This window comes from Myotis myotis, unplaced genomic scaffold, assembly GCF_014108235.1.
Source record: "Myotis myotis isolate mMyoMyo1 unplaced genomic scaffold, mMyoMyo1.p scaffold_m19_p_32, whole genome shotgun sequence".
NCBI classification, from domain to species: domain Eukaryota; kingdom Metazoa; phylum Chordata; class Mammalia; order Chiroptera; family Vespertilionidae; genus Myotis; species Myotis myotis.
In genome coordinates this window covers 2,514,717-2,534,361 of record NW_023416338.1, presented here as the reverse complement: position 1 = coordinate 2,534,361, position 19,645 = coordinate 2,514,717, and the positions used below count along the sequence as shown (strand labels likewise).

The following is a 19,645-nucleotide window of genomic DNA, read 5'->3' as shown; positions in this document are numbered from 1 at the left end:
ATGACTCGTGTGTGTTTCTGATGCAAAGGGCCTTCTCCACCCCCCACTCCACCCCCCGCTCCCTCCACGGCCTCGGCCCAGGCCCCTTTCCTAAACAGCTCATTCAGCCGATGCTGGATGGTTTCAGAAGGCGCAAGGGTCGCAGGTTGTGTCCATCAGCTCTCTGCAGAGCCCCCGAGGACTGCGCCCGCCCCGCTGCCGAGCAAAGCCACGGCGGGAGCGTTGCCAACATCATGACCACACGGGTTTCCATTTTACTGTCTCTCCAATCACTTCCACAGGGAGTTCGCTTAGCTTACAAACCAAACACATATCTTCCTGTCAGCACCACGCATCTCCCCCCGAAGAGCTAGAAGCCTGTGGCCTCTGGGTCCAGAGCTGACCTGGCCGCGGGCCAGCGATTCATGCAGGCACACAGCAGCATCCGCAGAGCCTCCCAGAGCTGCCTCCAGGGGCACGGGGACACGAGGCTGCTGGGAATGTGGCCATGGACTGGCGTCAGGGTCGGGGGCAGATATGTGGGGTTCCAAGGGGGGCCAGGGTAGTGGCTGAGCAAAAGCGCTTTGCAGTGATTCTGCAATTACGAAGCAGAATTTTTCTTAAAGATTTCTGAAGGCATTTTATGCAAAATGACTTGTGTCCCTGGAATAGAGAGACAGGAACCTTTATGTGCTGTGCTTTCTAAATGCCTGCGATCCAATGGCTGGAGGAAGACACACTGGGGAGAAGTTACTTGAGGGGTTTCATTCTGAGCTCTTCCCTGTGATTCTTCTCCCCCGCCCCCCCATATATTTGTCATCTCCCGCCTCCCCGCATCTCATCTGACAGTGAGGCATCCATGTGAGCCACGAGCCCCGGGGACTGAAGACCCTATTTCCAACAAAGGCCACACTCACAGGTTCCGGGCAGGGATTAAGACTTGGACTTACATCTGGGGAGGGGGACACACCTCAGCTCACGACAGAAGCCAACTTCTTCCCCCACAGTTTTAATAGCACTTGTATTTTTACTGATAAAACTTTTATAGCAGTAAATTAATCTTCACATTATAAAATAGGTCATTTGTGGCTTAGTCATGGTAAAGAAGAGGCTTTTTTCTCTTGGAGGCTTGACTCTTGATAGAAGGATCGTTGATCTAAATTGGGACCTCAGTTACACTAGCTGGCTTAATAAACAGTCAGTGGGTGACTTACAGTGCAACATGAAATGCAAAGATTAGTTTGTGCACCGATACCAACAGAGGATTTAAAAACATTTTGAAGATTAGTACATCAGACTGAATAACAGTGCCTTATTTATTTTATTTGGGGGTGGGGGGTGAGAACATTTAAGTTGGGGCCAAAATCTTTGCCTGGTTACCAGTCCCAAGGCTGCCATTTTGGGCAATGCTCCCCCAATTCCAGATGCAGGGGGGCTGCCAGCCATCCCCCCACTAGGAAGGCAGCGGCCATGCAAAGGCTGCTGGGAACAGCCTCCCGGGCTGACAGTGCAAAGCCAGGGGCAGAAAGGAGGCTCCTTGCTGGAGGTTGTGGGCAAGGGAGGAGAGGGGACGGCGAGATCACAGCTCTGTCACTGGATACCAGTGAGTGTCCAGAGGACTGGGGACAACAGCTGTCCTTCTCAAGGTGGTTATGAGAAAAAACAAAACACACAATTCCTACCCAGCACATGGTGTCCGCTCTGTAAAGGTCAACTATTATTATTATTATTGACTAGAGGTGCCTCGGCCTGGCCTGCGCCCTCTCGAAATCCGGGACCCCTTGCGGGATGTTGGAGAGCCACTTTCAGCCCGATCCCCGCAGGCCAGGCCGAGGAACCCCACCGGTGCATGAATCCATGCACCGGGCCTCTAGTATGCATATAAGATCTTTGGTTAATCTCTTCCTGCCCTCCCCCCTTCCCACTTCCCTCTGAGATTCATCAGCCTGTTCCATGTTTCCATGCATGTGCATTGAGCGCCTGAGGTCTGCTCCCCGGAGCTAAAGCCCAAGTGACCAGGGCTGGGCTGGGGGAGGGGGCGGGGGAGTGAGCCACCTGGCTCACAGGGCAGTGGGAGGGCAAGTGCCCAGGGTCCGGTGGGCTGTAGCCTAGGGAGCCAGGAGGAAGTCTTGGACAGTTTGCACAAAGGAGCAATGAAACGTCTCCTCCTACAAAGCAGTGCGTGCGAACTGGTCCCTCCTGCTCCCGGCTGCCTGGCCCCAGTGCCACACCTGGGAAGCCCCCATCTGCACTATGGGAAGAGGTGCCTTATGTGGACTGTCAGCTACTCCCTGGGTTCAAGACTGGCTTTGTATCAGGTTCTAGCCCCCACTGGTGCCCTGTGATGTAAGTCCTACCGCCCGAAGTTCCAGAACTCACCTGTTAGAATTGATTTTCCTAAATGCTGTGAGCAGCTGAGGGCTAGGCAGCCTGGTCCATCTCTGAGCACCTGGTTCACCTGATGGGTGGTGTCCATAGACACAGGATGAGAGAAGGAAAGAAAAGGAGGAAGTCACCTCACCTGTGGGCTTCTACACCTGTTCACCTTATCTGGGGTTTGCCTACACCTGTCCACCCTATCTGGAGCTCTGTAAACACCTGTCCACTTCATCTGGGGCTGCCTATACCTGTACACCTCACCCGGGGGCTGTCTATACTTACCTACCTTACCTGGGTCTGTCTACACCTGGCCATCTCACCTGGAGGCTAGCTACACTTGTCCACCTTTCCCGGGGGCTGTCTATACCTGTCTACCTCACCTGGGGGCTGTCCACCTCCCTTGGGTTGGAATGCAGCTGACCATGCACCGTCCCAGGCTCTGCCTCCTGCAGACCCATTCCCTGCAGGGCCAGTGAATCCACCGTGGGGAGCAGAGGGTGGGAGCCCCACTCGGGCCCCCACTGTATGTTTGGAGCTGCCAGCGGCCTGGTGCCTCTTCAGTCCCTCCTGGCCTAGGGTGTGTCCAAAACATTCCTGACACGGAGTTGGCATCTTTCCCAGGACAGAATTGGCTGGGGGAGCCGAGGCAGGCTGGGCCAGTCACTGTGGTGCTTTATTTCCAGCCTGTTTGCCCAGAGGACATAGCGGCCAAGGCCCCCATTTAGGGCTGAATCGTCTGGGCCTCCATTTTCTCATTAAACAGCACTGGCCCAAGTGCCATCAGAGGCTGGTCCCTGCTGTCATCACATGGGAGCCTCCAGTGAATAAATGGGGGGGCCCCCGTGGTAGCCTAAGAAACTGATGAAGGTGCCTGGAGGTGTCTGACTCCAAGCTATGCCAGGGGCTCTGGTTACTGGTAAGAAGGGCTGCAGAAGGCACCTCCACCCTATTGCTAGGACAGACACACATGCACTCACCCCACAGGCGCACGGCTCCCAGGTGAGGCTGGCAGGTGCAGACAGCCCCCAGGTGTGGTGGTTGAGTGCACGACCTTCCAGGTGAGGTGGGCGGGTACAGACCACACATTACAGGGACTCATTTGGAGGCACAGCCACCCAGCTGAGGGAGCCCCTGGCGGGGGCGGGGGGAGCTTCACAAGGACAGAGCCCCTGGATGGGACCTGAAAGATGAGAAGGAGCCAGATGGGAGCACAGGGCAGATTAGTGAGTGGCCTCCCCAATATTACTGGGTCATTACTTACACATTTTTTGGTCATTTATCTGAGATGCAAATATAACTCTATTTTTATTTGCCCACTCTAGCAACCCTACACCTAATTTGTGCCTTTTCTCTGCTGAAAAGTTGCTATTTAGCCCGATGTTTATTTTTTTTTTTTTTATTGTCTTAAGTTTTACATATGTCTCCTTTATCCCCAATTGCCCCTCCCCCCCAACCATTCCCACCCCGGGCAAGCCCCCACCGCCCCAGTGTCTGTGTCCACTGGTTATGCCAATATGCATGCATATAAGTCCTTTGGTTGCTCTCTAACCTCCCCACCTCCCCGCCATTTGTCTCTGGATCTATTCTTGTTCATCAAATTATGTTGATCATTATATCCCACATATGAGTGAGATCACGTGATATTTGTCTTTCTCCAACTGGCTTATTTCGCTTAGCATAATGCTCTCCAGTTCCATCCATGCTGTTGCAAATGGTAAAAGTTCCTTCTTTTTTATAGCGGTGTAATATTCCATTATGTAGATATACCGTCGTTTTTTTAATCCATTCATCTGCTGATGGGCACTTAAGTTGTTTCCAAATCTTAGCTATGGTGAATTGTGTTGCTATGAACATAGGGGTGCATATATCCTTTCTGATGGGTGTTTCTGGTTTCTTGGGCTATAGTTCTAGAAGTGGGATCACTGGGTCAAATGGGAGTTCCATTTTTAACTTTTTGAGGAAACTCCATACTGTCTTCCACAGTGGCTGCACCAGTCTGCATTCCCCCAGCAGTGAAGTAGGGTTCCTTTTTCTCCACATCCTTGCCAGCACTTGTTTGTTGATGATAGCCATTCTGACAGGTGTGAGATGGCACCTCATTGTTGTTTTGATTTGCATCTCTCGGATGATTAGTGTCTTTGAGCATGTTTTCGTATGTCTCTCGGCTTTCTCCAGTGCTTATTTATAGTCTGTCTTTTGGGCATAAACCCCAAAGTGGAACAACTAGATCATATAGTGATTCTATGTTCCACTTTTGGAGGCCCTGCCAGACTGTTTCCACAGTGGCTGCACCATTTTACATCTCCATGAGCGTGCACACGAGTCCCAATTTCTCCACATCCTTGCCAACACTTGTTATTGTCTATTTTTTAAAAAATAATACCATTGTGTAGGTGTGAAGTGGTATCTCATGGTGGTTTTAATTTGATTTTCCCTACTGATTAGTGATGTTTCATGTGCTTATTCACCATGCTTAGATTTTCTTTGGAGAAATGTCTGTTCAGAGCCTTTGCCTGTTGTTGAATTGGGTTATATGCTTCTTCTTGTTGTTGGATTGTGGGCACTCTTTACATATTCTGGATAGTAATCCCTCACCAGATATATGCTTTGCAAATATTTTGTCCCATCCTGTAGGCTGTCTACAGTCCTATTGTTTAAGCCATCAAACTTATGGTAACGTGTTACAGAAATTCATCCTGTGCTCTTCCTCCCATGCTTCTACTGGACCAAGAACATGTATGGTGTGTACACACACACACAGACACACATGTGCATACACACACACACACACACACACACCCCAAGACATTACAGCCATTGTCGAGGAGGGCGAATGCATGTTCCTCTCCACGTGCATCAGGGAGAGTGCTGGGCAGATCCGCCTGATTTTCCTCCATCTGTAAAGGCGTCCCCAAGGTGCTTCCCTGCTCCTCGGAGATTCTCAGCAGCGTTTGCATCCTTTTCCCGAGCAACTTTCCCTGCGAGCTGTTGCTCTTTTCTGGACACCTGGAAGTCCTTGAGAAGACATTGCTCTGCTGTGCTCTTTGCTGAGATCGGGTAAGGCCGGAAGAGGAGCCTCCCTCACAGCCCTGGGAGTGGGCGCTCACGGGCTGTGTGCAGAGATCTCTGCTCCTCCACCGAGCCAGCAGCTCTAGTCCTCACTCGCTGGGGCCTCGGGGACACAGGGTGAGGGCAGCCACCCCCACCCTCAGCACCTGGCCATGCTCCCCAGACCACAGGAGGTGAAAACCCTTGGGTCTTGTTGCAATTCCCTCCCTGCATTCTTCTCCATGGGTCTGTCCGCCCCTTCCCATCTCTCTGCACCTCACTTTCCCTGCCTTGTGGGCTCACATGTGGCACCTCCTTCATCTTGTCCTGTGGATGGTCATGCAGGCTGCTTCTGGTTACTCACGGCCCCTAACGACGCAGCTGCTTGGCTGTGTCACCTTGGTCACAGCCTTTTCCTGTTAGTGGAGTCAGAGGTCACATGAAGTTTTAACTTCATTAATGTCACTGGCTGCTGCCCCAGTGACAGGGTAGCTGTGCCCTCCCAGGCAGTGAGCTTCACACCTCACAGCTGCTCCCGCACCCAGGCATGTCTGTTTCCCCTCTGGTTAGGGGGTCCCTGGGGGGCGCTGACGTGAGCTCTGAGGGTTTTACTAGAAGACCCTGCTTGGTGGCTGTGGGGACCGTGCTTGTAGGCTGGCACCTCCTTCTGGTCTCTCAGCACCGCCACTGCCCCGCTATTCCCTCATCTAGGCCGGTTCCTGCACTGCCTCCTCCATCATCTGCTATGGCAGATGCTGTGTGTCCCACTGCCTGCCCAGGGCTTGGTCCAAAGCCTATGGGGGAGGCTGGGGGAGGCTGGGAGAGGAGGCTGGGGGAGGCTGGGAGAGGAGGCTGGAGAGCCCACCAGCCTGGGAGCAGAGAGGGTTCTGGGATGGAGCAGGAGCTGAGCAGGCGCTGGAGGCGGGTGGAGGGGCGGAGTTCCAACAAAGGCAGGCGGTGGGGTCAGCACAGGGTGCAGGAGGAACTAGGGTGAATGAGGCTGGGCCATCAGGCAGCCTCAGGGCAGCCCCAAGTTTGGACTTGGTCCCGTTAAACACTAAAGAGGCCTCAGGCCAGCTGGGGTGGGCGATACTGGAGGGAGTGGGGAGAGGACTTGAACATGACATCGAAAGGCATTGTCCCCACCAGAGGGACCTACAACAGGGGGACCATCTTTGAGCTGGTGACACTGGGAGGGGCAGGAGGGGACACGCTGCCCTCAAAGAGGAAGGGGTGCTGGCCCACCCCTGCTGTGTGCAGAGGGGAAAGAAGACTGAGAGGGGGAGGGGCTGGCCCAGGGGATTTGCAGACGCTGCGGTGCTGCGAGGGCAGAAGTGAGGAAGGCAATCAGGGGCCTGAATCTGGAAGGTTGGCCCTCTAGCCAGCCTTAGCTTCTCCAAAGGGCTCTACTCCTCAACCTCCAGGTGAGGGGTGGGGAAAGGGGGAGTTGGAGAGGTCACAGCGGGCCCAGCATAGCGGGGGATGAAGAGGGCACAGAGACGCAGCACCCCTGCGCAGGGGCGGGGACGGGTCCACCGTGCCATGGGTGGGCGGCTGGGGGGCGGACCGGCAGGGTGGATGGGGGTACAGTCCAGGGAGGGGGCCGGTTTGGAGAGGATATTGGGCCAGGTTCGGGAGGGGGTGGGGGACAGTTCGGGTCGACTAGGGGAAGGGGATGGGCGGGTCTGGGGGTGCATCCGGGCAAGGGGCGGGTCCGGGAGGCTGTGGGGAGAGTCGGTGGATGGGATGAGTTCAGGGGCGGGGCGAGGGCGGGGCGCGCGGGGCGGGCCGGGCCGAGGCGGGTCCGGGTAGGGGGCTGGTCCCCGCTGCCCAAGCCTGGCCGGGCGCGGAGCAGGGCGCATGGCGCCGGGCGCACGGCGCGGGGGCTGGGAACAAAGGGTCCCCGACGGCGCAGCGGGGACAGGGTCGCTCGGACCCTGGCTCCGGTCCAACCCCGTCCCGGCCCCCTCCCTGGGTGCGGCGTCTCCGCGGAGCCCGAAAATGTGGGGCGCCCTGCTTGGGCCGCTGCTCAGGCTCCTGCTGCTTCTGTCGCCGAGGGACAGCGTGCACGCCGCCCGCCCCCGGGCCCCGTGAGTAGCCCCGGGCGACCGAGGAGGCTGGCTGCCTCCGGGGGTGGGAGTCCCAGAGACTGGCTCAGAGAGGTGCAGCGACCCGTCCAAGGCCACACAGCCTCCGCGCTGGTGGGACCTAGCTTCTTGTCCCCCAGTACGTACGGGTCGGACTGGGGAAGGGGGCACTCTGAGACTTCGGCAGGGGCCCCTGGAGGTACAGGGACTTCCCAGAGCTCTGGCTGCAGACGCTGCCCCCTTGGGTGGCCGTGGCTGTCGTCTGGGGTGGCGATTTCAAGTTGCCCCTGGCATGAAGGTAAGAGGTTCGCGTTTTGGCTGAGAAATGGGAGAAAGTTCGTTTTCCTAGGCAGGGCGTGGTGGTGGGGGAGGAAGTGTTTGTTTGGCTTCCACATTTTTCTTGGAGTTCACTTACAGAGCTTCTGGGGGATTGACACGGGAGGAGGTGACTTCACTGGCTGCTAAGGAGACTTTCCCAGGAGCTGGCTCCCTAGGGAATCTTTCCAGACCTGCCAAGTTCGGGTGAGCCCTGCAAGGCTGTGGGTTCAGGGGGGCTGCCTCCTGCTGCCCCAGCTCAGCCGCTTGGTCCAGCTCGGCCTTTCCGAGGTGCTTTGCAAGCAGCCCTCCTTCAGGAGTTCCCAGAATCAGGTCTCCAGGGAAGGGGGTGGGGTGTGCGGACTGCTCCTCTGAGATCACAGTTTGAAAAGTAAGACAGCATGCTGGCTTCGAGCAATGGGGTTCCCTCCCCTGGACCTTGTGAAGTTGGGACCCAGCAGACTTTTGTGCTGATGGACACCTTTTAGAATATCAGCTCTCAGCCAGAGGGCGATCTGTGTCCCCTCGGGGCCATTCAGCATTGTCCAGAGGCATTTGGGCCTTGTCACATCCAGGGGCAGGCAGTGCTGCTGGAACCTACTGGGTAGGGGCTAGGGACGCTGCCCCCCATACAGATCAGCCCCCCACACACAGCATGACACAGCCCTAAAGGAGAGATCCTGCCTTAGAAGGACCAGAGGCCCTTCGTGGAAGGGTTTTAAACAGAGTTTGACTGAATTAGCCCTGGGATCTCACCACTGTTGGGTAAAACAGAACCCCCACGCCGGGAGACACAGCGACTGACTTGTGGTTCCAGATCAGTTGGCCTCCAGGCCTCGGCCCACCATCCTGAAGGACCTCGTTTTAGGAAAAGCCTTGGATAGTGTCCCACGTTGTTGGCTTTTTTTTCAGGAGAAATCTCTAGCCCCAGAAAGCAGCATGGATTTGCAAGACCAACACCGTCTACCCAAGCATGTCAAACTCGCGGCCAGCGGGCCACATGCCTCATTGAAATAAAGGGCACTTTCCCAAACACCGCCTTTCCCAGGTCTAAAGAATGAGAAGCCAGTGTCGGCTCAGATGCCAGGGCCGACGGTGGTTGGCTGGCGAGCACACTGCCAGGCGCAGCTCCTGGCCCTCAGGGAAAACGCATCTGGTCCCAGCAGGCCCTCTGGGCCTTTGGGTGAAGATGCTAACGGGGACCTGGATGAGGGCTCTACAGGCGACCGAGGAAAACAAACATGTGGATTGTGTATTTCCCAGGTGCTCTTCCACACTCAGCACACGCCAGGTGGGAGGCCTCAGGGATCAGCTGGGAGCTGGACGGAAAGACTCCGTCCTAAGCGAGGCCACATCCAGTGCGGCAGCGAGACAGGACCCATAGGAGTTCAGGGCCACTGCACGCCCGAGTCAGTGCTGGAGTTAGAGGGTAGCAGCTCGCCCCTCGGGTGACTGTGTGCTCTGGACACAGTGCAGGACTCGGGATCATTGCATGCGCTGTGCACTGAGGCCAGCACTGCACAGGGGAGCTCAGGGTCTTTGCACCCTCTTGTCAGTGCAGGAGCCAGACACGACACATCACATACGAAGCAAGGGTCTTCCTGCTCGAGATGGTACATGTCCATTCCCGGCATCACTGCATACTCTGTTGGGTGCTGGAGTCGGACAGAATACGTAAGATCCGTGGTCAGTACACATTCGGGTCAGTGCCGGATCTGGACATCCATGAGACCCAGGGTCATTGCATGCTCCAGAAGGTATAGTTGCATACCCAGGGTCAATGCACGCTCTGTGCGTGGCTGGGGCCAAACACTGCACTCAGGAATCCAGTTGGCAGGCACTTGTTGGTGCTGGAGTCGGACAGAACAGGGGACCCTATGGTCACTACTCCAGTCATTGCTGGGTCTGGCCAGTGCACCATCGAAGCTAGGGTCTCTGGCCACTCTTATAAGTGCTGGAGTCATATAGTAGAGGGCAAGTCCCCGAGATCCTTGCAGGCTGTGGTCAGTCCTGTAGTTGGACAGTCCATGTAGGAATCCAGGCTGCGTGAACTCTGGTCATTGTCTGAGCCAGACAGAGCACAGCGGACTCCTAGGGTTAGTGCTGCGGGAACCCGTGTGTCTTTCGATATGCCAAACTTCTCCTGAAGTTGTAATGAAGTCCAGTTTATCAGTGATTTCTTTGATGCATTGGGATTGTGCTTTTAGGTACCTTATTCATGAAATCTTTGCCTAACACAAGTTTGCAGAGCCTTCGCCTATGTTTTCTTCTAGTGCTTTTATAGTTTTACATTTAGTGTCTGACCCACATTGAATCCATCTTAGCGTTGGATGTGCGGTAAGGGTCTAAATTCATCTTTCTGCGTGTGTGTGTCGGGTTGTCTCAGAGAGGATTTTGAGAAATGCCTAGCCCAGAGTTTTCCCTTTTGCCTATTTCTTTCTAGTGTCCATAGTTCTGCTCAGTTGGAATTGTACTGCCTTTGCTGCTGGCGCTCTGGGCCCTTGTTGCCTTATGAACAGGCCCCGTGGTTATGGACGAGCTTTTGTGATGTTCGGTGGAAAGTTGCAGAACACGAGGAGGCAGGAACGCGGGTGGGGAGGCCTGGGACTCAGCCATAAAGGCACCCAGGGCCCTCTCCTCTCTGGCTGTGTGACCTGGTGCACATTCTTTCTCCTTCTGCAAGATCAGCTCTCCCGTCTGCAAAATCAAGTGGAGGATTTTTAAAAAGAGAGGGATGTTTTGATTCCATTGTTCGCGAAGCTTTGCCTGTGTTGGGCCATTCAGTCTGGTTTTAGGGGTTCGTTCTTAAAATTAACTCTGTGGGAAGCTCCTTACTTCTTCCCATTGGGTTCCGGAGCCTCACTGTCTGGGTTCAAATCCTGGCGCCTCACGGATGCGGGCACATGACTTGGCTGCTCCAGGACTTAATTTCTGACACTGTGAATGGGAGATGCGCACACTCCTCACAGAGTGGCTGTGAGGATGAAGCAGCGTCCTGCCCCTTAGCCTGCAGGAAGAGCACCTCAGACTGGGCGCGTGGCATGTGCAAACGTCCGATGGCAGAGAAAAGGCCAGGGGCCAGAATGCAGAGCTCGAAGGGGGGTGTGGCACTGGGTGGATTCAGAGAGGCCAGATGCTTACCCAGTGAGAGCTTCAGAAATGAGTTACCCAGTGAGGGCCTCAGAGGTGAGTTACCCAGTGAGGGCCTCAGAGGTGAGTTACCCAGTGAGAGCTTCAGAGGTGAGTTACCCAGTGAGGGCTCAGAGGTGAGTTACCCAGTGAGGGCCTCAGAGGTGAGTTACCCAGTGAGGGCTCAGAGGTGAGTTACCCAGTGAGGGCTCAGAGGTGAGTTACCCAGTGAGGGCCTCAGAGGTGAGTTACCCAGTGAGGGCCTCAGAGGTGAGTTACCCAGTGAGAGCCTCAGAAATGAGTTACCCAGTGAGGGCTCAGAGGTGAGTTACCCAGTGAGGGCTCAGAGGTGAGTTACCCAGTGAGGGCCTCAGAGGTGAGTTACCCAGTGAGGGCCTCAGAGGTGAGTTACCCAGTGAGGGCCTCAGAGGTGAGTTACCCAGTGAGGGCCTCAGAGGTGAGTTACCCAGTGAGGGCCTCAGAGGTGAGTTACCCAGTGAGGGCCTCAGAGGTGAGTTACCCAGTGAGGGCCTCAGAGGTGAGTTACCCAGTGAGGGCCTCAGAGGTGAGTTACCCAGTGAGGGCCTCAGAGGTGAGTTACCCAGTGAGGGCCTCAGAGGTGAGTTACCCAGTGAGGGCCTCAGAGGTGAGTTACCCAGTGAGGGCCTCAGAGGTGAGTTACCCAGTGAGGGCCTCAGAGGTGAGTTACCCAGTGAGGGCCTCAGAGGTGAGTTACCCAGTGAGGGCCTCAGAGGTGAGTTACCCAGTGAGGGCCTCAGAGGTGAGTTACCCAGTGAGGGCCTCAGAGGTGAGTTACCCAGTGAGGGCCTCAGAGGTGAGTTACCCAGTGAGGGCCTCAGAGGTGAGTTACCCAGTGAGGGCCTCAGAGGTGAGTTACCCAGTGAGGGCCTCAGAGGTGAGTTACCCAGTGAGGGCCTCAGAGGTGAGTTACCCAGTGAGGGCCTCAGAGGTGAGTTACCCAGTGAGGGCCTCAGAGGTGAGTTACCCAGTGAGGGCCTCAGAGGTGAGTTACCCAGTGAGGGCCTCAGAAATGAGTTACCCAGTGAGGGCCTCAGAGGTGAGTTACCCAGTGAGAGCCTCAGAGGTGAGTTACCCAGTGAGGGCCTCAGAGGTGAGTTACCCAGTGAGGGCCTCAGAAATGAGTTACCCAGTGAGAGCCTCAGAGGTGAGTTACCCAGTGAGAGCCTCAGAGGTGAGTTACCCAGTGAGAGCCTCAGAGGTGAGTTACCCAGTGAGGGCCTCAGAGGTGAGTTACCCAGTGAGGGCCTCAGAAATGAGTTACCCAGTGAGAGCCTCAGAGGTGAGTTACCCAGTGAGAGCCTCAGAGGTGAGTTACCCAGTGAGGGCCTCAGAGGTGAGTTACCCAATGAGGGCCTCAGAGGTGAGTTACCCAGTGAGGGCCTCAGAAATGAGTTACCCAGTGAGGGCCTCAGAGGTGAGTTACCCAGTGACGGCCTCAGAGGCGAACAAGCCAGTCCATGGTTTTCAGGAGCCCACAGTTTGAGGGGAATACAGATGCATGACGTGACCGTGCTTTCAGGGTCAGGAATAGGTGGAGTCAGCCTGGGGTGCACCCTGACCCTGCCAGGGTGGCAGGGAGGCCAGGGGTGGTCAGACAGCCCTTGGCCTTCACCACGGTTCTCCTCTCCTGCAGGGGCTATTTGATCACGGCGCCCTCCGTCTTCCGCTCGGGGGTGGAGGAAGTCATCAGCGTGACCATCTTTAACTCCCCAAGGGAAGTCATGGTCCAGGCTCAGTTGGTGGCCCAGGGCGAGGCAGTGGCATGGAGCCAGGGAGCCATGCTAGGTAGGTCTCTGGGCTCTCTGATGGGGGCTTCCCCTCCCTTCGCACCGTGGAGCCGTTTGCTGGCCTTCAGGGCTTGGGCAGGGTGGGCCTTGCTTTGCTTCCTCCCAACCCACCTCCCTAGAGCCCTGGCAGGGAGGGCGGGCAGGTTGAGTTCTCCCCATTTCTCAGATGAAGAGAGTAAGGCCCCGGAGGGGCAGCCACCTCCCCAGAATGGGGAATCCGAGTCCAGGTTCTTTGGGTGCAGATATGGATGGAGTCAGGAACCCTTTCCTGTCAGCTTTGGCTAGAGGTGGGATGGGGCCCAAATCAGACCTTTTCTTGAGCTTTGCGCCCCTCCCCCACACCACCCCAAGTGGTGCTGGACCCAGACCTGGGCTCCCAGCTGGGCGGAGCTTAGGCCCTCAGCCAGCCTCTCCCACAGTTTCCTTGGTAAATTGCAGAGAACAAAACGCCAGCCAGCGACAGCGCTGCCTCCTGGCCCTGCCTCAGGGGCTCCCAGTCTGGTAGGGCAGGTGACTCATTGCTCACATGGAGCATGGGCAGGATGCAGCCGCAGGAGACAGGATGTGCTGGGGCTCTAGTGGGGCAGCCCCTGTCCTCTGCGGGGACACGGGGAGGCCGACCAGGAGTGGAAACTAGGAGAAGGGATTGGGTGGGCTGGAGGAGTGCAGGCAGCCCCTGTTCCTCTCCGGGGGTCATCCCCGAAACCCAACTCAGGTTGGTTTCAGCGGCAGAGTTTTAGGGCCTCTCCTAACTAGAAAGCCCACGGACATTACTGGCCATCTCCTGTCCACACTTCTGGATGGGCCCCTGTCTCCTCAAAGCTCAGAGGCAGTGGTGGTGGGGTTCCCAGGATTCCCTCTGAGTGGTGCATCTTGGGTCATATCCTCAACTCAGACCCAGTCCCTGTAGCCAGGGGCAAGGCCTCTGCTGGTTGGCCTGTCTTGGGCCATCGGGTGCTCAACCCTGAGCCAATCCCTGTGATAAGGGCAAAGGCCTATGCAGATTTGCACAGAGCTCCACCAATGACATGGACTGGGAGCTGGTCAGGTGGTTCTTACAAGGAAATCAGGGTTTGGCTAGCAAGGAAAAGGGGTGGGGTGGAAAGGGGAGGGGGGATTCATTCTGGGAGGCAGGAACAGTAGATGTCTAAATAAGCCCCGAAGGCCAGTAAATCCTAAGAGGTGTCAGAACAGCAAACGACTCCATTTGGGTAGAGGAGAGAGGCGATGGGAGACCAGTCAGATTCACTCAAGCAAGGTCCTCTGGGAACCTCAGTCTCGTCTTCTTTCTCCTGTTCCTCTTCCCTGGAGTTTCTCTTTGCTCCCCTCACGGCTTACCTTGGGCAGAGGCCAGGGGTGAAGTGAATCAAGTATGCAGGCCGGCCAACTTTCCCCTGAACAGCTCAGCTTTGTCCATTCCCTCCGGCCTTCAACTCTCGCCAGTTTGGCAAGCCCGGCCCAGCCCAGCCCAAGCCAGACCAGTGTGACCCAGCGTATATGCTTGTTCACAGAAAATCCCTCCGGCTTGAGAAACCCCTGTTTGTGAGGCTGCAGGCCAGGGAGGTTGGGCAGGAAAACACAGCTTCTGATTTAACCGTTTTCATTTTTTTTAGATAAAGGAACAATCAAACTCAAGGTAAGCTATGAACTTTTGAAATCATAAACCCTACCTTGGAAATAAATTGAATTGGATGGAACAAGAAATGTTGCATGTGTTTTGAGAAAAAATCACTGAGAAAAACAATGATTGATGAGGAAAAAATTTAGAAAAGGAGAAGTCACCCATAATCCCCTTCCCTATACTTTTCACTTTTTCACGTTTCCTGCAAATCCTTGTCTCCTTGAGCACATTTTTTCATAGTTGCAATTAAAGGGTATACACCACGGTGTTTCCTGTTGCTTTGTCTAAACACCTTGTATAAACATATTTTCATGTGTCAAAGTCTCTATAATTGTATTTTGCATCCTGTTGTAAACAGCATCTTATTACATCCCTTTTATGTACAGTTGCTCCTTGAATGATGAGGGGGTTACCAGTGCCACTCCCCCCATGCAGTGGAAAATCTGTGTATAACTTTTGACTCCCCCAAAACTTAACTATAGTCATTCTCTTAGTATTTGAAAAGAATTGGTTTCAGAACTCCCTGCAGATACCAAAATCCGAGGATGCTTAAGTCCTTTATATAAAACTAGAGTCCTGGTGCATGAAATTCATGCACTGGGGGGTGGGGGGGGTCCCTCAGCCCAGACTGCACCCTTGCCAATCTAGGACCCCTCAGGGGATGTCCGACTGCTAGTTTAGGTCGGACATCCCTGTCACAATCTGGGACTACTGGCTCCCAACCGCTTGCCTGCCTGCCTGCCTGACTGCCCCTAACCACTTCTGCCTGCCAGCCTGATCACCCCCTAAACCAGCCGTGGGCAAACTACGGCCCGAGGGCCAGATCCGGCCCTTTTGAAATGAATAAAACTAAAAAAAAAAAGAGACCGTATCCTTTTATGTAATGATGTTTACTTTGAATTTATATTAGTTCACACAAACACTCCATCCATGCTTTTGTTCCGGCCCTCCAGTCCAGTTTAAGAACCCATTGTGGCCCTCGAGTCAAAAAGTTGCCCACCCCTGCTCTAAACACTCCCCTGCCAGCCTAATTGATGCCAAACTGCTCCCCTGCCGGACCAATCACCCCCAACTGCCCTCCCCTGCTGGCCTGGTCGCCCATAACTGCCCTCCCCTGCCGGCCATCTTGTGGCTGTGGGCACCGCCATCTTTGTGATGATGTGAGGGTCAATTAGCATATTCCCTCTTTATTAGATAGGATGGTGTAGAATAATGCATACAGTCAGTCAGCCTTCTGCATCCGTTGATTCCCAACCCCAGATCAAAAATTCTGTTTTCACCCAGTGGTTGGTTGAATCCACGGATGCAAAACCCAGATATGGAAGGCCAATATTTATTGAAAAAAATCTGCAATTCAAGTGTTCAAAGGTCAACTGTAGTAATTTACAAAGCTCTCACCTTGTACATATTTAGATCTTTAAAAATTGTTTTTAGGGTTTTGATAATGTAACCCAAGCATCTTTGTGTGTAAAGCTGTTAGCATGCCGGGTGCCTGCCTTTGGCTAAACACTCTGAAAAAGAGTTACCAGGTCAGGATCTAGGCCTGTTTCTCGGTCCTGCTTTGTTTTATTTTAGTTTTTAAACAACTTATTTATTGATAGATTGAACTTAGAGAGAGAGGAGGGGAGAGAGAGACACACACACACACACACACACACATCGATTTGTTGTTCCACCCATTTATGCACTCATTGGTTGCTTCTTGTATGTGTCCCGACTGGGGATCGAACCTGCAACCTTTGTGCATTGGGATGGTGCTGTAACCAGCAGAGCTACCTGGCCAGGGTGGTAGGAGATGCAGCATTGCCTGCCCACAGCACCGCCTGCCATACATTAGAGACCAAATTTCCCACAGCCTTGTCGGCATTGAATATTGTTATTTAAAAATGATTTTACATACGAAACTACACTGTAGGGAATTCTCTGGCGTGGGTTTTGAAACTGGAGTCCTTGATTTCTAGGGGTTTGTAAGCACTGACATTGTAGGCATTTACTGAGTTAGCTAGTCCCTAACTTTTATCAGATGCTCAGGGGTCCCTGAATGAATGGACTAAATTGAGGCTCATTCTTAATTATAACGTGCCCCGTGCCGTGATCAGAATGAAGTCCGAGGCGGGTGTGTCCTTCGTGCGGTGGCGCGGAGGGCAGTTATAGCCCCTCCTTCGAGGGAGCGCTTCTCCGGAGGACGTTACGCCCTTCCCTCTGTGACACTTGGCAATGCCTGGAGACATTTATGGGTGTCACAACAGTGGTGGGCGGTTGCTACTGGCATCTAGAGACCAGGGAGGCCGTTCAACACCCAGGTGCCCAGGACCTCCCCGCCCCAGAGAACAAACCAGCCCCAGATGGCAACAGTGTGCCGCATCAGAAAATAGGGCAGCCCCGGGCAGGGGTTAAAGTTACTAGTGTGTGCGGTCCCCTGCCACCGCACACAAGAAGGGCCTCCTCCCAGGATAGATGCTGTGGGTTTGTACAGGAGACCAGCGAAGGATCGTGTAATTCTGGGAGGGGGGGCAGGGGGGTCTTAACCCACTAGAGGCCGGTAGCACCCTCATCGCCGTTAAGACAACTAGAAACATCTCCAGACACAGCCAGTGTCCTCTGGGGTGAGGCGGGGTGGGGCGCAGAATCCTCCCCACCCCTAACCCAAGCTGAGAAATGCTCACCCAGTGCTATTCTAAGTGCGACGATCCAGGACCCGTTTGGGAGTCTCTAGTCCAGCGATGGCGAACCTATGACACGCATGTCAGAGGTGACACACGAACTCATTTTTTTGGTTGATTTTTCTTTGTTAAATGGCATTTAAATATATAAAATAAATATCAAAAATATGTCTTTGTTTCACTATGGTTGCAAATATCAAAAAATGTCTATATGTGACACGGCACCAGAGTTAAGTTAGGGTTTTTCAAAATGCTGACACGCCGAGCTCAAAAGGTTCGCCATCACTGCTCTAGTCTGTTGAGCAGCATCCTGGCCTCCACCCACTAGATACCCTACCCCCAGCTGTGACACCCAAAAACCTTCTCCAGAAACTGCCAAACGTCCCCTGGGGGGCACAGTCATCACAGGTGAGCACCCCCACCCTAGACCTCCACGCTGCTTTCCCAACACCTAGGCCCCCTCCAGGGTGACACCCCATTTCCAATGCTCTGCGTGCAGGTGCCCGCGGGCCTCCGGGGCCAGGCCCTCCTGAAGGTGTGGGGCCGAAGCTGGCAGGAAGAGGCGGGCACCCTCTTCCACAACCAGACCTCCGTGACCGTGGATGCCCGGGGAGCCTCCGTGTTCATCCAGACCGACAAGCCAGTGTACAGGCCCCAGCACCGAGGTGGGCGCCGGTGCGGGCGGGGGAGGGGTCGGCCATGGCCTGGAGCTGCTACACGTCTCTCTCCTTCCTCCCAGTGCTCATCAGCGTCTTCACCGTCACCCCAGACCTGAGGCCCATCAGTGAGAAGGTGAGATTTGCTTCTAAACCCTGTGCCCAGAACACCATCCCCCCCACCCCGAGACACCCTGGCCAGGGCCACCTTCAGCAACTGGCTTTTCTCCTCTGTCCTCTTACAGTTTTTACCTCCCATTTTGGTCCCTCCCTGGGCCTCCACTTCTCCTGGGAGGCCCGGGGGAAGTCTGTGGGACAGAAGGAGGCAAGAATGCTGGTGGGGCCCTCGCTGGTTTGGCTCAGTGGATAGAGCATCGGCCTGCGGACTGAAGGGTCCCAGGTTTGATTCTGGTCAAGGGCATGTGCCTGGGCTGTGGACTCGATCCCAAGTGGGGGTGTGCGGGAGGCAGCTGATCGATGATTCTCTCTCATCGTTGATGTTTCTAGCTCTCTCTCCCTTTCCTTTCCTCTCTGAAATCAATAAAAAATATATATATTTTTAAAAATGGTAGGTGCCCCATAAGGGAGCACTGTGGTTCAGGCAGTGGCCAGTGCCCTCTGCACAGGCTTATGAAGGATTTAAGTAGCAACGGGTTATCATTTGAAATCCTACTAGCCCTGCTTTTAACATTATTAGAAAGAAAATATAACCGCACATCAAACCCATCATTTCTCCTTGGAAATAAACATATTCACAGGAAGAAGGCATTGATTTTCTTTTAACTTTTTATTTGGAAATAACTTCAAATGCACAAAAAAGTTGGAAGAACAGCACAGAGAAATCCCATGTGCCCTTTATTCAGCCCAGGGATTGGCAAACTTTCTTTTAAAGGGCCGGGTGGTAAATATGTTCATGTCTGTGGGGCAGAAGGATTCTGTCTCAATTACTCAGATCTGCTGTTGTTGCATAGACTGTCAAAGACATACTGGGATGTAAATAAATGGGTGTGGCTGGGTGCCAATAAAGCTTTATTTACACAAACAAATAGAGGGCCAGATTTGGCCTGATCTGGAGCAGTGGCTCTCAAATTTGAGTGTGTGTCTGATTGCCTTGGGGGGCTTGCTCAAACAGATTGCTGAGCCCTCCCTAGAGTTATTGACTCGGTTATTGATTCCCTGATTTCTAGGGAGGTACCCAAGAATCTGTGTTTCTAACAGGTTCCCAGTTGATGCTCCTGCTGGACGAGGGAACACACTTTGAGAACCACAGATCTAGATTCGCCAGTTACAGACATTTTGCTACATTTATGTGCTTTCTCTCTCTCTCTGTATATACACCTATATACATATGCACTTATAAGATTATTTTAATGAGAAGTTATATTTTAACGATAAATTATAATGGTGTGTCTGGTTGCTGGTGATGGTAAGTGCAGCCAGTGGTTTAAGTAAAGTTTGCCCTGTTGCTCCCACCAAAAGTCTGTCTTTCCCCTTTGTGGCCAATAAGTAGTCTGTGGGGACCCGAGGTTCTTTGCATACCCGATTACCCATCAGACGCTCACTGCCAGTTTAGCTTCCACAGACGATTCCAAAATTACATGAAACAGAACTCGCTGTGATGAGTGCAAAGTGGTGGTTTTCCCGGCTCCGTATTTCCTCGGCTTCTCCTTGGCATTCCGCTGCACGGAGGAGCTTGCAGGAAAGCACTGATTGTGAAGAAAGAGGTGTAAGTGCACTACACGTGCGCATAGCAAAGATGTGAACGTGGCCTGCGGGCGACTTCCGCTTAGGGAGCCCGAGAGGGCATGTGTAGGGCACGCACTAGGTACACGTCCTTGAGCACTGAGTGCTTGGGGCACATTGCTGAGCAGAGCAGGCGGGGCCCCCACCCCTGTGGGGTTCATATTCTGGACAATAACGCTGCACAGTTCCTAGTGGC

General features: G+C 54.1%; 1 protein-coding gene across 2 annotated transcripts in view; it reads left to right on the top strand.

Annotated features, from left to right (window-relative positions):
• The first annotated feature begins 7,253 nt into the window (after positions 1-7,253).
• Positions 7,254-19,645, top strand: part of CPAMD8 (C3 and PZP like alpha-2-macroglobulin domain containing 8) — a 65,894-nt gene continuing 53,502 nt past the window's right edge. For both annotated transcript variants that reach the window (XR_004966674.1, XM_036302680.1), the window contains exons 1-5: positions 7,254-7,496; positions 12,613-12,764; positions 14,380-14,402; positions 17,550-17,715; positions 17,790-17,842. Coding sequence is in view for 1 of the 2 variants with exons in the window: in XM_036302680.1 (XP_036158573.1) it covers positions 7,267-7,496; positions 12,613-12,764; positions 14,380-14,402; positions 17,550-17,715; positions 17,790-17,842 (624 nt within the window). In the remaining variant the exon portion in view is untranslated. The remainder of the gene's footprint in view (positions 7,497-12,612; positions 12,765-14,379; positions 14,403-17,549; positions 17,716-17,789; positions 17,843-19,645) is intronic.